The 14981-nt window shown below is 36.6% G+C and overlaps 1 protein-coding gene across 1 annotated transcript; it reads right to left on the bottom strand.

The window, feature by feature from the left end:
* Nucleotides 1–7697: 7697 nt before the first annotated feature.
* TAAR6 (trace amine associated receptor 6) lies at nt 7698–9051 on the bottom strand. Its single transcript, XM_035294673.3, is given in 4 exon segments — nt 7698–7748; nt 8066–8272; nt 8274–8498; nt 8500–9051. Coding segments are annotated over 4 exon segments (1035 nt in total).
* Between the last annotated feature and the right edge of the window lie 5930 nt (nt 9052–14981).

The raw sequence follows: 14981 nt of genomic DNA, 5'->3' as shown, positions 1-14981 counted from the left end.
CTCCAAAAATAATTTAAAAAAAAACATTAGCCAGGCATGGTGGCACATGCCTATAGCCCCAGCCACACAGAAGTATACTTGAGCCCAGGAGTCTGAGACTGAAATGAGCTATGATCATGCCACTGTACCCCAGCATGGGTGACAGAGCAAGACCCTGCCCCACCAAAAAAAAAAAAAAAAAAAAAAAACTTAGAAAAAGGATGCATTTTGCCAGGCTTAATACCTAGATGCCGAGTTGGTAGGTGCAACAAACCACCATGGTACACATTTACCTATGTAAGAAACCTGCACATCCTGCACATGTACCCAGGAACTTAAAAAAAAAGAAGAAGACTACATTTAACGTATCGTCCCAATTCTGGGGCATTGATTTCTATTTTATTTATTCACTCACTTATGTACTCAACTGACCAAAGTAAAATAATACCAAAGGAACAAAGAAAAAACAACACCAGTACAAGCTACCTAATTTACTCATAGTGATACTTCAGGAAGTACCTGACCTCCTAGAGCTTACATGTTATTAGGAGACAGACAGCTAAAACACAAGAAAATTAGCAGATGAATAAGATTGTAATGCATTCTGTTACGTACAATGAAGGAAATGATAGAAAAGCAAGGTAAATAAAAGAATAAAAAAGAGATACCAAGATTAGCTGAGATCGTGATTTTTCTGAGGGAGTGATATTAAAGCTGAGACCTGCATAAGGAACCAGCTCTGGTGAAGATCTGAGGACTGAGTGATCCAGCAGATGAAATGGCCTGTGCAAATATCCTGAGTACCTAACACAATAGATGTGATAGTCTGTGCACAGCTCCTGAGGCATCCTGCGGGGGTAGCCAAGGGGCTGGGATTGGACAAATACATCTGGAGCATGACAAGGAAGGGGAGAACAAAATAGGTAGTGGGTAGAGAGTTATGCAGGGGTAAGACTATGCAAAGCCTTATAGATTATAATCAGAGTTAGAATCTGATTCTAAACACAATAGAAATTAGGCTTTGGGCTTTGAATTATGAACTCTTCACAGCCCACAGAGACCAAGCTCTGATACTGGGGATAGCCAAGAGTCTATAGGACCTGGTGGGTTTTTCTTGTTTACTGTGGTGGTTAATATTAACTACAGCATCCTCTGCCCTCCGTCTCCTACCCCTGCATTGTGACTCCATGAGCCATCTGATAAAGGGCAGCTCTACTAGTGAAATTTTAATTGTTCTTACGTTAAAGTCTTTAATCCATCTTTAGTTAATTCTTGTATAAGGTGTAAGGAAGAGGTCCAGTTTCAATTTTCTGCATATGGCTAGCCAGTTCTTGCAGCACCATTTATTAAATGGGGAATCCTTTCCGCATTGCTTGTTTTTTGTCAGTTTTATTGAAGATCAGATGGTTGTAGATGTGTGGTGTTACTTCTGAGTTCTCTGTTCTGTCCCATTGGGCTATGTGCCTGTTTTCATACCAGTACCATGCTGTTTTGGTTCCTGTAGCCTTGTAGTACAGTTTGAAGTCAGATAGCATGACACTCCAGCTTTGTTCTTTTGGCTTAGGATTTCCCTGGCTATACGAGCTCTTTTTTAGTTCCATATAAAATTTTAAAATAGTTTTTTTTTTCTAATTCTGTGAAGAATGTCAATGGTAATTTAATGGGAATAGCATTGAATCTGTAAATTGCTTTGAGCAGTATGGCCATTTTCATGATATTGATTCTTCAATGGGAGATGAACAATGAGAAAACATGGACACAGGGAGGGGAACATCACACATTGGGGCCTGTTGGGAGAGGGTGTGGTGGGGGCAGAGAGCATTAAGGAAAATAGCTAATGCATGCCATGCTTAATACTTAGGTGATGGGTTGATAGGTACAGCATACCACCATGGTACACGTTTACCTATGTAACAGACATGCAAATCCTACACATGTACCCTGAAATGTAAAATAAAAAATATGCTTTTACATGTTTCTACTGATTGCTCCAAGACTGTAACAACCAGGCTATCGCAAATTCTGGGGACTCTGTCCCTGGTGCTGACCCGCCGTGTGATCTCCAGCAAGATGTCTTTGTCCCAAAATAGGACTGACTGTCTATTTTTGGCTTGTAACCACAACCTTTTGGGGAATATTGAAAACTCTACTAAAGTGACTAAGACTTGTTCATTCTCATGACTTCTGCATCATCAACAGGGCATTTACTATGTAACACATATCTAGTACATGTTCATTGGCTGAAAAAATAATACTAAATAATACCAAAGGAGAAGTTTAAGAAAAAGATGGCATATAAGTCTTTGAGAAAACCTGTTATTTTTATCCACTCTCTTTTTCTCAGTTAACTTTCTTGTGGATTTCTACAGCAAACACCTGTGGGAACATTTGGTAAGTAGTTTCATGGTCACTTGTTAGATTTCATTTTCCAGATTACTTCATGTGGTAGAAATACTTACTTCTCACCTAATAACAACTGGGTTCATTTCCTCCATAGCATCATAGAATCTTCTCTCCTTTGAAGAAGCTGAAGTTGTCAAGTAGGGTTCCAGAGAGCCCCCTTTTCTGGGATCTTCCTCCTCTCTATTTCCAGGAATGTGTGTGATTTGTTTAGAATTCCTGTAGTCACTTTGGAACCATTAGACAAACATCAGGAAAATCTGTACAGCATCATTGACTGTAACATACTTGAGTCACCCAGCCAAAGCCAGCAACTATCTTACTTAGACTTAATATTAATTAAAATAAACCATAATGTGTTTAAAACATTTTCTGCCAAATTCAAACCCTGAGAGATACATCATTCACACAATGTGATGTACCATTCAGTAAAGCAGCGTTTCAAAGAGGCCGTGGTGTACATCAAACATTCTCCTTATTGTCCTGAAGTTTTCAAGCCATTAGATGGACTGTCTGCTTGGTTCTGATGAATAGGTTAAAGTGTTCATGTGTTCTTTCAGGCTGAGGTATAGAAGAAGTCTCTTGTTGAAAATATGGAGCCATGAAATCAAAGCAGCCTGCAGTATGTTGAGGACAACTGCCCTTGAAAACTCCTCAGACTCACAGTGGACTTCACATGAGCAAGAAATAAACTTTTGTTGTGTTAAGCCAGAGTGAGTTGATGCCATTTTCACTTCAGTCATGTCTAGTCTATGCCCAACTTGGGAGCAGTACATGATGACGTATAATTAATTGGCCCCGAAGGTTATGGAACCCCCAGAATAGTACACTAAATATTGTGTATATGTGATTGTGTACATTTTTCTAGAGAGAGAATACAGAGATTTCACTGTTTCTTTCTTTTTCTTATTTATTTATTATTTATTTATTTATTTTTGAGATGGAGTCTTGCACTGTCTCCTGGGCTGGAGTGCAATGGCATGATCTTGGTTCACTGCAACCTCTGCCTCCCAGGTTCAAGCAATTCACCTGCCTCAGCTTCCCAAGTAGTTGAATTACAGATGCCTGTCACCATGCCCAGCTAATTTTTGTATTTTTAGTAGAGACTGGGTTTCGCTATGTTGGCCAGGCTGGTCTCGAACTCCTGACCTTGTGATCCGCCACCCTCAGCCTTCCAAAGTGCTGGGATTACAGGAGTGAGCCACTGCACCTGGCCAATTTCAGCATATTTCAATGTGACTATGTTCTAAAAATTATCAAGGACCACTGACTTATGAGCTAAACTCTAAGTGCTAAATATCTCCTTGCGGATAGCATTTATTTAGCTGGACTTCTTTGTAGTATCCCTTCTTGTTTGTCCTAAACTCTCATTTCCATGTCGAGGAAAAAAATTGAGTTTGAATTCAAATAATTTGGGTCAAAGTATGGCAAAGATTTTTTTCTAGCTGTATAACTTCTTTTTTTCTTTTTGAGACAGAATCTCATTTTGTTTCTAGATGTGATCACTGTTCACTGCAGCCTCTGAGTCCTGGGTTCAAGTGATCCTCCCTCCTGAACCTCCTTAGTAGCTAGAACTACAGGCATTCACCACCACACCTGGCAAACTTTCTTATTTTTAGTATAGACAAGATCTCACTATGTTGCCCAGGCTGGTATGAAACTCCTGAACACAAGTGAGCCTCCCACCTCAGCTTCCCAAAGTGCTGGGATTACAGGCATGAACAACCACACCTGGCCTGCTAGCTGTATAATTTCATGCAAGTTAATTTGTTTCTCGCTAAGTCCCAATTTACTCATTTATAAGAAGGACAGGATATAGGATTACTATGAGTTTTGTACCTCTGTTTTTAAACATCAATTGCTAAATAAATATTTAACTTTTACCATAGTTCATACGTATTTACTTAATAATGTTTATGCATTGTCTCCCTATCCTGATTTTTAAGTCCTGAAGGGCTAGAATTGTCTTATGTCTCATTTTTATTTTCTCTAGAGTAGCACTGTTCAGTAGGAATATAATTTAAGTTACATATATAATTTAAAATGTTTCTAGTAGTCACATTTTAAAAAGTAAAAGAGAAAAGATAAATTAATCTAAATTATATATTTTATTTAACCTAATACATCCCAAAATTGATAATTCCAACATGTAATCAATATTTTAAAAAGAGACATCGTGCATGATTTTGTCTTTTAAATCTGATGTGTAAATTCTACTTAAAGTATATATCATTTCAGACTAGCCACATTTCAAGTCCTCAGTAATTACGTATTGCTCATGGCTATCATATTGGACAGTGCAGATACAGGGATTAAAATAGCATCTTGATTGATGGATTGATTGTGACTCTCCTACTCAAATGGTGTGCTTTAGGCAGACTGATGTTATTGGCTCTCCTTTTTTTGTATGCTTAATTGTGTTTGATGTGCCACTACATTTTTACCTTTCATGAAATTTTTATTCTGCCTAGAAATTCCTTTTCTACTTTTTTTTTTCTATTTAAACTGATCTTCAACTGCTTAGCTAGTATTCTGAGTTCTCCATGGAACTTTCTGAGATTTCTCAGCCCACAGCATCCTGTTCCTCCTTCAAAGTCACATCATTTATCCCATTTTACATACTGTATAATTTATCTTATATGTCATAATTGACAAAAAAAACATGTTATGAGTGCTTACTCATTATTATACCATGGGTTGGAAAACCACCTCTACCTTTTAGAAGTATAAATTGAATAAAGTATATTGTATGTAAAAGTCCAAAACACCAATACAAAATTAAGAATATATTTTGTAAGAACCAAATCAATGACAGAGATGGTGTTCCTTATATGTCTTCCTTGGGCAATAGCTATTATTCAGCTCCTCACACAAATGTATTAAACCACTCCCCATGGTTTAATACATTTTTAGAATGTATATTTTAACAAAATTAGACAGGTTTTGCTAAAACAGGACTTCTCAGAGTCTTCAATACGCCAATATATATGCAGCAGTTCCAAAGCATTGTTGAATCAGAAGATTTTTTTCCTTAGAGCATTTTATGTGATGACTGTTTTATAAAATCTCATTTGAGAAATGTTTCCTAGAAAACAATGAAAATTATGGTAGTCAAAACTTGAGCAGAGAGATGAGTATGTCTCCAAACCACAATGGAGGATGCCCAGGAGAGGTAGAGGTACAGAGTGTGGAGGCCAACCTTGGGAGGGTTTAAAAGTGTGACTGCTTCTTGGTGGTTATTTAGTTGTTTTCTTTTCATATTCCCTGAACACTCTGCACCTTCTCAGTTTCCTTGCTCATGCCTGAAAATCCCATCCCATCCTTTCCCTCCTATAAAACTTTAGGCCCTACTTAAATGCCACTTCTTTAATACATCTAACTCCTTCATTTTCCTACCAGGTCTGAATTCTCCTTGCTCCCGTGTTCCTGAAACACATCCTCTTATAGCTTAAACTCCCATTCCGAGTCGTAATTACTGCTATTTGGGGTTTTGCCACAACACATTCTAAGTTCCCGGTTCTCTATTCCCGATCACACCAAACCAAGAATCTAGTACACACTGAGTCTGCAAGGATATTTTTAGAATGACTAAATGAATGACTGTAAGGATAAGTGCATTGCTGTTTTCACACAGACAGGCTAGAAACTTTATCAAGCAGGAATTCTATACTCTATATTTTTTAAATAAACTTTTAATTTTAGAATAGTTGTAGACTTACAGAAAAATTGCAAAGAGAGTGCAGAGAATTCCTGTATACCCTCTAAGTAATTTCTCCCATTATCAACATCTTAAATTATTATGGTCCATTTGTGATAATTAATAATCCAATATTGTTATCAATATAGCAAGAACATTTCCATTCATTGTTTGGATTTCCTCATTTTTCCTGTCATTTTTCTTTCTAGCTTTCCATTTAGGATGCCATACTACATGTGGTTTCCATTTAGGAAATCACACTACTTGGTTGTCACGTCTTCTTATTTTCCTCTCAATCATGACAGCTTCTTGTACTTAATTTTTGATGACTTCAACAGTTTTGAGGAATACTGGTCAAACATTATATAGACTATTCCTCAATAAAGTTTTGTCTGATGTTTTTCTCATACTTATATGGGGGTTATGGATTTGGGGAAGAAATGTTATAGAGATAAAAGCCATTCTCATTACATAATGTCAAGAACACACAATTGCCACTTGACTTACTGCTACTGATATTGAACCATAATTACCTGGTTGAGCTAGTATTTGCCCTTGTAAAAATTTTCAGAGACTAACATTGCTTTTTGCCAGAATCACAGCTTTTAAAGACAAAAATGGGATGTTATGTCTGTGTCTATGGCATCTAGCACTGATTTTAATACAACATAGGTATAGGTCTCGTGTTTGGTAAATGGGAAAAACATGGATAAATCCCTGAATGCTCCTTGTTGATGTGTATTCCACATTGCTTCTAAAAATTGCAAATTCCTTGCTGTAAAAAATTCCTTGCTGTAATTAAGTTTCACTATTAAAAAAAGAAAACTAGAGACTGCACTAGAAAGATATTCTCCCTAAAGGAGCAAGTAGTATTCAATGTGTATGAACTGAATACCATAATACAGGGTTCTATTCATACCAACTCTTTACACAGTTTTGTGCAATAGCAAGAACAGCAGGCAAATAATCATCCTAACGTTATTCTGGGAAGTGCAGTGGCTTCTGCTTCCTACTTTGGGGGAGGAAATAATTACAAGAATGACAATAAGTTGCTTGACAATTACAACAGCCTGGTCAAGATGAGTCTACATTTGCAAATTGCCCCATACACCCTGAGATCTCTCCCAAGATTGAATAGATTAAGCTGATACCTTAAAGGGCTCCTTTGGTAAACCAACCAAAGCAAAAGAAAGCAAGAACTCGATAAAGGCTATTCACAAATGAAATTTTTGGCTGGCTGGGAAAGAGTAGAACACTTTGTAAAGAAAAGAGAAAAGGGATTCAGAAAAGAAACAGAAATATTTTTAGGAAACAGACCAGAGCAGAGGGAAGAGTCAATGGATTAGAAGACGAAGTGAGGAAAGAGAGTGTCTGCCGGGAGTGAGATATGCTGAGCTCTAAAGCAGTTAACAAATAGAAAATTAACATTTATCAGTCAAGTAAATATCTTTGGATAAGAGACAGGAAAGTGCACATCTTGACAAGACTGAAAAACACTGATTTATCTTGCTTCGTTTGAAGAGCAGTTTATTTGCTATTCATTAATAGTCTTACTGATTTTTTTAAAACTCATTTCCCTTGGAAATCTTAAAGGTATCTTGAATTTCTTCAATTCAACTGCTTATATGTGTTCAGAGAACAAATTCATGGTTGCTGAACTGTTCTTTAAAACCTGACCATCAGGCCGGTCGTGGTGGCTCAAGCCTGTAATCCCCACACTTTGGGAGGCTGAGGCGGGTAGATCAGGAGGTCAAGAGATAGAGACCATCCTGGTCAACATGATGAAACCCTGTCTCTACTAAAAATACAAAAAATTAGCTGGGCATGGTGGCACGTGCCTGTAATCCCAGCTACTCAGGAGGCTGAGGCAGGAGAATTGCCTGAACCCAGGAGGCGGAGGTTGTGGTGAGCCAAGATTGCGCCATTGCACTCCAGCCTGGGTAAAAAGAGCGAAACTCTGTCTCAAAAAAAAAAAAAAAAAAAAAAAACCTGACCTGTCACAATAACTTTTATTGCTTTTCTAAACCATGGGTAAAATACAGCATAAATCAAAGGATTTATGGCTGAGTTATAATAAGCACACCAACAGCAAATCTCATAAATAGAGGCAGGGGTTATAAAGCCCGTAAAGGCATCAATTAATAAATCAATGCTATATGGTAACCATGAAATCATAAATGCTACCACTATGACCCCCCAGGGTTTTAGCTGCTTTTCTCTCTCTTCTGGACACTCTGACTTTGTAACTCTCTGAGGATGATTCTGTCTTGCTACCAGTATTTTCTAACTTTTTAGCCTGTCATCTCACCACAAGAAACATGTTACCATACAGAATTATCATAACAAGGGTAGGTAGAAAGAAGGATAGAAAATCTATCAACACCCAGTTTTGATTTACAACAGTCTGACAACCTCCTATATAGGAGGTTGAGGGCACTAGATAATTTCTCCCGCCCATCGTCATAGACACCTGTGTAGAAAACAGCACTGCTGTACATGAGAGGCAGAATCTAGGACATGCAAATTCCCTACACAGACACGGTGAACTTGGTAGGATAGACCAGGGGGTCAGTAACCGCAATGTACCTGTCGATGGAGATGAAGCACAAGAGGAAGAGAGAAGAGTAACAAAATGCCACATCACAGCAGGTGTGGAAAGTACAAAAACTTTTCCCAAAATACCTGCAGCTCTCCACGGACCTGACCATGCTGAAGGGCATCACAGTCACACCCACCAAGAAGTCAGCACAAGCCAGAGAGGCGATGAGGAAATTGAGGGGAGAGTGCAGCTGCTTGAAATGGAGGATTGAAATCATCACCAGGAAGTTTCCAAACACAGCCAGCACAGCCCCAAAGCCAAACACTATGTACAGAATCACCTGGGATCCAGGCAAGTAGGGGGTTTTCACACAGGATCTGTTCACTTTCGCATAGCACAGCTGCACGGCTGCCAGCAGGGATGAGTTGCTGCTCATAACGCTGTTATTTACAAGTGGAGAAGGGTTGTCCTTGTTGTTTATCACAAAAAAATACAGGATTCTTTCTGATTTTCAGTGCTCCTGGGGGAAAACACACATATTTACCAGGATGCCAGAGGAAATTATCAGACATTATCTCTAATATAATTCTTCAAGTTTCCATTTTTATTATAAATCCCAAATGTTTTTATGGCAATAAAAAATTTAACAAAAATTATATTGCACCGGATTACTGGCAATTGTTTCAACTGACAAAGTCTCATGCTCTTAATTTGATAAAATTCCCTTATTTTATTTTTACCTCTCGAGTTTCTCTATGCAACAGTCACTGATATGGGATGTAATTATGAAGGTGAAAGATCACCTCCTGTTAGCTTTTTCTCTATATTATATGTCCTGCATTACTGCCTCAAAGATGAAGTCCTTTTAGCTAAATGAATTCCTTCAGTGGGAAAATCCCGTGATGGAATCCCTATAGTGCAAGGGGTGAACTAGTAGGATTATTTCCAACAATGATTACTAGGAAAGTGATTCTACAAAGCAGGTCTCTGCTCTACATTAAATTCTATTATCATTATGTATTTTGGGCCAAAGATTGATTTTTCCTTAGTGCATATACTTGAACCATTCCCTTGTTCCCAATTATAACTTAGCCACCTGGGTTTTTGTTACAAAGATACAACAGGGTGTAAACAGTAAGCATCAATACTTGGCCCTTTTTCTTCTGTTAAGAATCATTTTTCCATCTGCATTGGCTACCAACAAGCAGAAATTATTATGTATAGTGAGGGGAGCTTGAGATTGATGAGATACATTGCATGAAAGCATTAAAATACTATGTGGTGTTTAGACACACCAGTATTTCTGAGATGCTGATGGAAAAACCAGTCCTCCCCTCAAGACGTTGTTACTGAGAACACATCTGCAACGTGTCTGTATCCACATGTCAAATGGGCAGTGAGCCCTCTCTCTGAATACACATTTGTTTGCAATTCCTGGTGGTTGGCCTTTGTGCTCCCAATGCTAAAAGTAGTCAAAAAATAAGAATAATGCGCAGGAAACTGAAAAATGGGAACGGAATCCTCAGTAACATTCCCAGCCCTGGAATACACTGCCAAGTGAAGAAAAGTATTATTATCTTCCTGAAGAAAGGTTCAACTCTCTTTCCAGTACAGGGCTGTGACTTTAGAGACATTTGTGAACTTGGTTTTCAAGTTATAAAGAGTGATAAGTATTAATAATCCACCTTGCTATCTGATTCCTAGTCAATAAAATTAACACTGTTTACCAAATAATTTTCAGATTCTTCTTAATATTTTCTGAGTGTCTGATTTTGTGAAATGATGTCAATTGCTTAAATAGACAAAACCCTGTGCGGGGCTTTCTCAACTTGAGCACAATGGACGTTTCAATTCAGGTAACTCTTTGATATGAGAAGCTATCCTGTGCATCACATGGCTTTTCGCAGCATTCCTGCTACTAGATGCCAGTAAAATACTTCAAGTTGTGATACCAAAAATGTCTCCAGACATTGCCAAATTCCTCAAGGTACAAAATCAACCCTCTACCTCCTAAGACCATTGTTTTAGGCAGTAAAAAAATATTGAGTGATGCCTGCCGTTTCAAATAAAGAAATAATTTTATGCCCCCTTCATCATTCTGAGATTTATTTATTAATTCATCTATTCAACACATATTTATTGAAGGCCAGTAGCTGTGTATTAAACTAATGAACAAAACTGTTATGACCACGATACTCAGGAAGCTTGTAATCTTGGGAGGGAAACAAAACTTAAGGAAATAGAAAGATAGATTTGTGATTTCAAATAGTGATAAGCACTATGGAGGGGAAAGACAATAGCGTCGACAGTAAGCACAATGACAGGCGATGAGACACAGGGGTTCCTAAAAACATGAGAGAACAAAAATCCTTCAATATTTGTAGGACTTTAGATATTCTATTTTTTATTGTATCATCTAAACTTACTAAAGGATTCTGTTTTAATTTATACGGTTATGTTCAGGATTAATCAATAAAGGGCACCTCATCCAGTGCTGAGATGGGATGTCCATTGGAGGGTGTTTTCAAGGCCTCTAAAATTATTGCACGTATAAAATTCTTTCAGTCTTGCTTATAAGACCATCATCATAAATGGATTTGGATCAGATAGGATCAAGAGTAAGCAAAAGTCCTCTTTCCCAGGGTTTTGTGATGCTAACACCCAGAGCAGAATTTGGAGGCAAACTTTTGAGTGTCTTGCATCAGCTAAAGTTTTCAGTCTCACTTCTACACCTGATCTTTATTTTGTAGGTTGTGAACTCCTTAAAGACATTTCTAAAATGAAAGTCCACTAAGTAAACCATCTCCCCAGTGACCCAGAGTGTGAAACTTCTTCTCCAAGGTGAAAGAAAGATGTGATAATGAGCCCTGTGGTTGCGGTTACCAAACTCAGAAGTTTGTTAATAAGAGGAAGGGGAGATACATGTTTTGTATTCTTGTCTCTTTGGATTAGAGGCTCAAAGCAACCAAACACAAAGCAGGTCAAAGTGTTCAACTGCAAATAAAGAGCAGTCGGCAGTGATCACATGCAATCAATGTATCCAAGTTATGGTCTAAGCAATTCTTCAAGTTAGTGCATAGCTGAGTCTGTGCTCAACTTGACTTATTCCATAATCCATTTGTGTTTGACAAGTATTTCTTAGAAATATAGACTAACAGCTTGTGGAACACATTGAGTAGGATGAGAAACAGTATGAAAGTACTTTTTCTTCAATCACAGCCTCCAAATGACCTCTAGCAAATCTCCCTTTTTTATCCCTTAGTTTTATATCTCAGGCAGAACTCACACTTGCTCAGTCATTTTTCTTCATTTATTTGCTGTATCAATTTTCTTTTGTGAGACAGTCTTGCTCTGTCTTGCTGGAGGGCAATGGCTCAATCTTAGCGCACTACAACCTCTGCCTCCCAGGTTCAAGCAATTTTCCTGCCTCAGCCTCCCAAGTAGTGCTATATTAATTAATACAAGTTTAATTAAAGTAGACAATTCTAGACAAGTGTTTTGTCAAAACAAATTTGTAAAACACACTGACACTTAGATCCACTGAAAAGTAAATCACACAATGGAATTCCTGATTCCAAAGATTCTATTGTTTTGGGTTTTGAATTAATTAATTTATTTTCAAAACCCAGTTTATTATGATACATAGATGTACTATTATACAAAAACAATCATAAATCTTTAGGACATTTTAACTATGTAATTAAATTTGTGAATGTCTTATCCATTATAATTCTAACAAAACTTATCTTTCTTATGAACATGAATTATCACTAACTACAATCCTAAAAACTATATTACTTCATATTTTTATAATATTAAAAGAAATTTTATGCATGTTTGTTTAGTTAAATATTTCCTGGTTTACAAATTATAGATACAGTCTCTGAAACTTAGTATACAAAAGTATGTGTTGACTGCTGTGGACCAAAGTGTAAGAATCAGTTTTATTCATTTATCAAACTCAAATTGATCAATTATAACATGTCAATTATGTTATAATTATGGCAAGCAGACTAATTAGGGTTTTGTAGAAATCACAAGTCAAATTGTATCTGTGTAAGATGATGCGATTAGACACATTAATTGCTCTTTGCAGCAAATCTCACCCCCACTTCCTTTCTCCTACCATGAGCAACCACTGATCTCCTTTCTATCGCTATAGATTATTTTTGCCTGTTCTAAAAATTACATGTAAAGCAAACCACACAGCCACACCTGATTTATCAATATATCCTGTTCATAGGCATTTGGACAGTGTTCATGCTGGGGCTGTTATTAATAGTATTATTGTGAATATTCATATACAATCATTTGCATAAACACATGCTTTTATATTTTGTGGTAAATATCTAGATGAAAAATTGGTGGATTTTATGGGAAACTTACGTTTGACTGTGTAAGAAGCTAAAAACTGTCTTCTAAAATAAAATCAGTTTTATTCATTTATCAAACTCAAATTGATCAATTATAACATGTCAATTATATTATAATTGCACCATATTATAGTGCCACCAGCAATCTGAATGTTCCAGTTGCTCCAAGTCCTCTTCAACACTTGATATTGCCATTTCCTTGTATTTTATCTATTCTATGAAGTGTGTGGCAATATCTCACATTTTTTAGTTGGTGAATAATGATATTGAGCATCTTTTCATATTATTATTAGCTGCTAATGTATTCATTTTAGTGAACTACCTGTAAAAATGTTCATTTTTCATTGAATTTAATTTTTTATTATTGAGTTGACTAGATATATCTTATTTCCAAATATATGCTGTAAATATCTACTTTTTATTCTCTACATAGTGTTTTCAAAAAGTAGAAGGTTTTAATTTCCGTAAAATTCAACTATTTTGTATGGTAATTGCCTTTGTTTTTTTTCTCAGAAATCTTTGCCTAACCTGATTATCACAACCTTTTTCTTCTATGCTACCTCTAGAGCTTTAATAATTTTAATTCTTATATTTCAGTTTAATTTTATATTAATTTTGAATATGTTGTGAGGAAGGGTTTGGGGTTTAGTAGTAGCTGTAGTAGTAGTATATGGATATTCAGCAATTCCAGCAACATTTCTTAAAAAGACTATTCTTTCCAGGGTGAATGGTATTTATCAAAAATCAATCATTCATGAATGGGTCTATTTCTGGACTTTCTATATTATTACATTATTTATCATGCATATATTTAGGCCAGTATCTTACCGTCTTGACTGAAACTTTCTAGTAAGTTTTCATTTTGTTTTGTTTTGTTTCATTTCATTTTTAGATGGAGTTTTGCTCTATCGCCAGGCTAGAGTGCAGTGGCACAATTTCAGTTCACTGCAACCTCCACCTCCCTGGTCAAGCAATTCTCTTGCCTCAGCCTTCTGAGTAACTGGGAATACAGGCACACGTCACCATGCTCAGCTAACTCAGCTAATTTTTGTAGTTTTACTAGAGATGGGGTTTCACCATGTTGGCCAGGATGGTCTCAATCTCCTGACCTCATGATCCACCTGCCTCGGCCTCCCACAGTGCTGGGATTACAGGCATGAGCCACCTCGCCTGCCTCTAGTAAGTCTTAAAGTCAGGTTGTACTAATATAAGCCTTCCACTTTGTTATCCTTTGTCAAAATTGGTTAGTCCAGTCCATGTCTTTTGATGTTTCATATAAATTTTAGAATCACCATGCCAATTTCTGCCCAAAAAAACCTGTGGAATTTTTATTGGCATAAAATTGAGTCTATAAATAAATTAGGGAGCGAGAGATGCTAAAATATCTGACCAGGGTAAATTTATTCATTTATCCTTTTAGTTCTGGTCATTTATGGTTTATAAAGTTAGATGCTCTGCAATTAGGTACATGCATATTCAGGATTGCTCTATTTTCCTGATAACATTGAAGAATTGGACATCTTAAGTGTTGAGTCTACTAATATATGACCATGTTGTATCTCTCCATAGTTAAGGAGCCAATAGAAGGAAAGCAATGGAAACTAATAGTGTTTAGCCCAAATTAGGCAAGAAAGGAGAAACAGAGAATTAAAATACAAAAGGAAAAAATGAAATATAAATAGCAAGAAAACAGAATAAGCCCAAACATATGAGATTACTTACATGAGATGTAGATATATATATATATATCTTCAATTTCTCTCTCTATATATACATATGTATAGCACTGCAATTAATAAGCTGAGATTGTCAGACTGCATTAAAAAAGCAATACCTAACTATATACTGCCTACAAGAGATACCTTTTAAATATAGACAGATAGTTTGAATAAAAAAAGAATTGAGAGGGATATACTATAATAATAAGTATTAAATAAGCAGGCATGGTTATATAAACAGCAGACAATGTAAAATTTACACAAATAGTACTTTA

This window comes from Callithrix jacchus, chromosome 4, assembly GCF_049354715.1.
Source record: "Callithrix jacchus isolate 240 chromosome 4, calJac240_pri, whole genome shotgun sequence".
Lineage (NCBI taxonomy): Eukaryota > Metazoa > Chordata > Mammalia > Primates > Cebidae > Callithrix > Callithrix jacchus.
The sequence above is the reverse complement of the archived record's forward strand: the minus strand, read 5'-3'. Positions and strand labels throughout refer to the sequence as shown.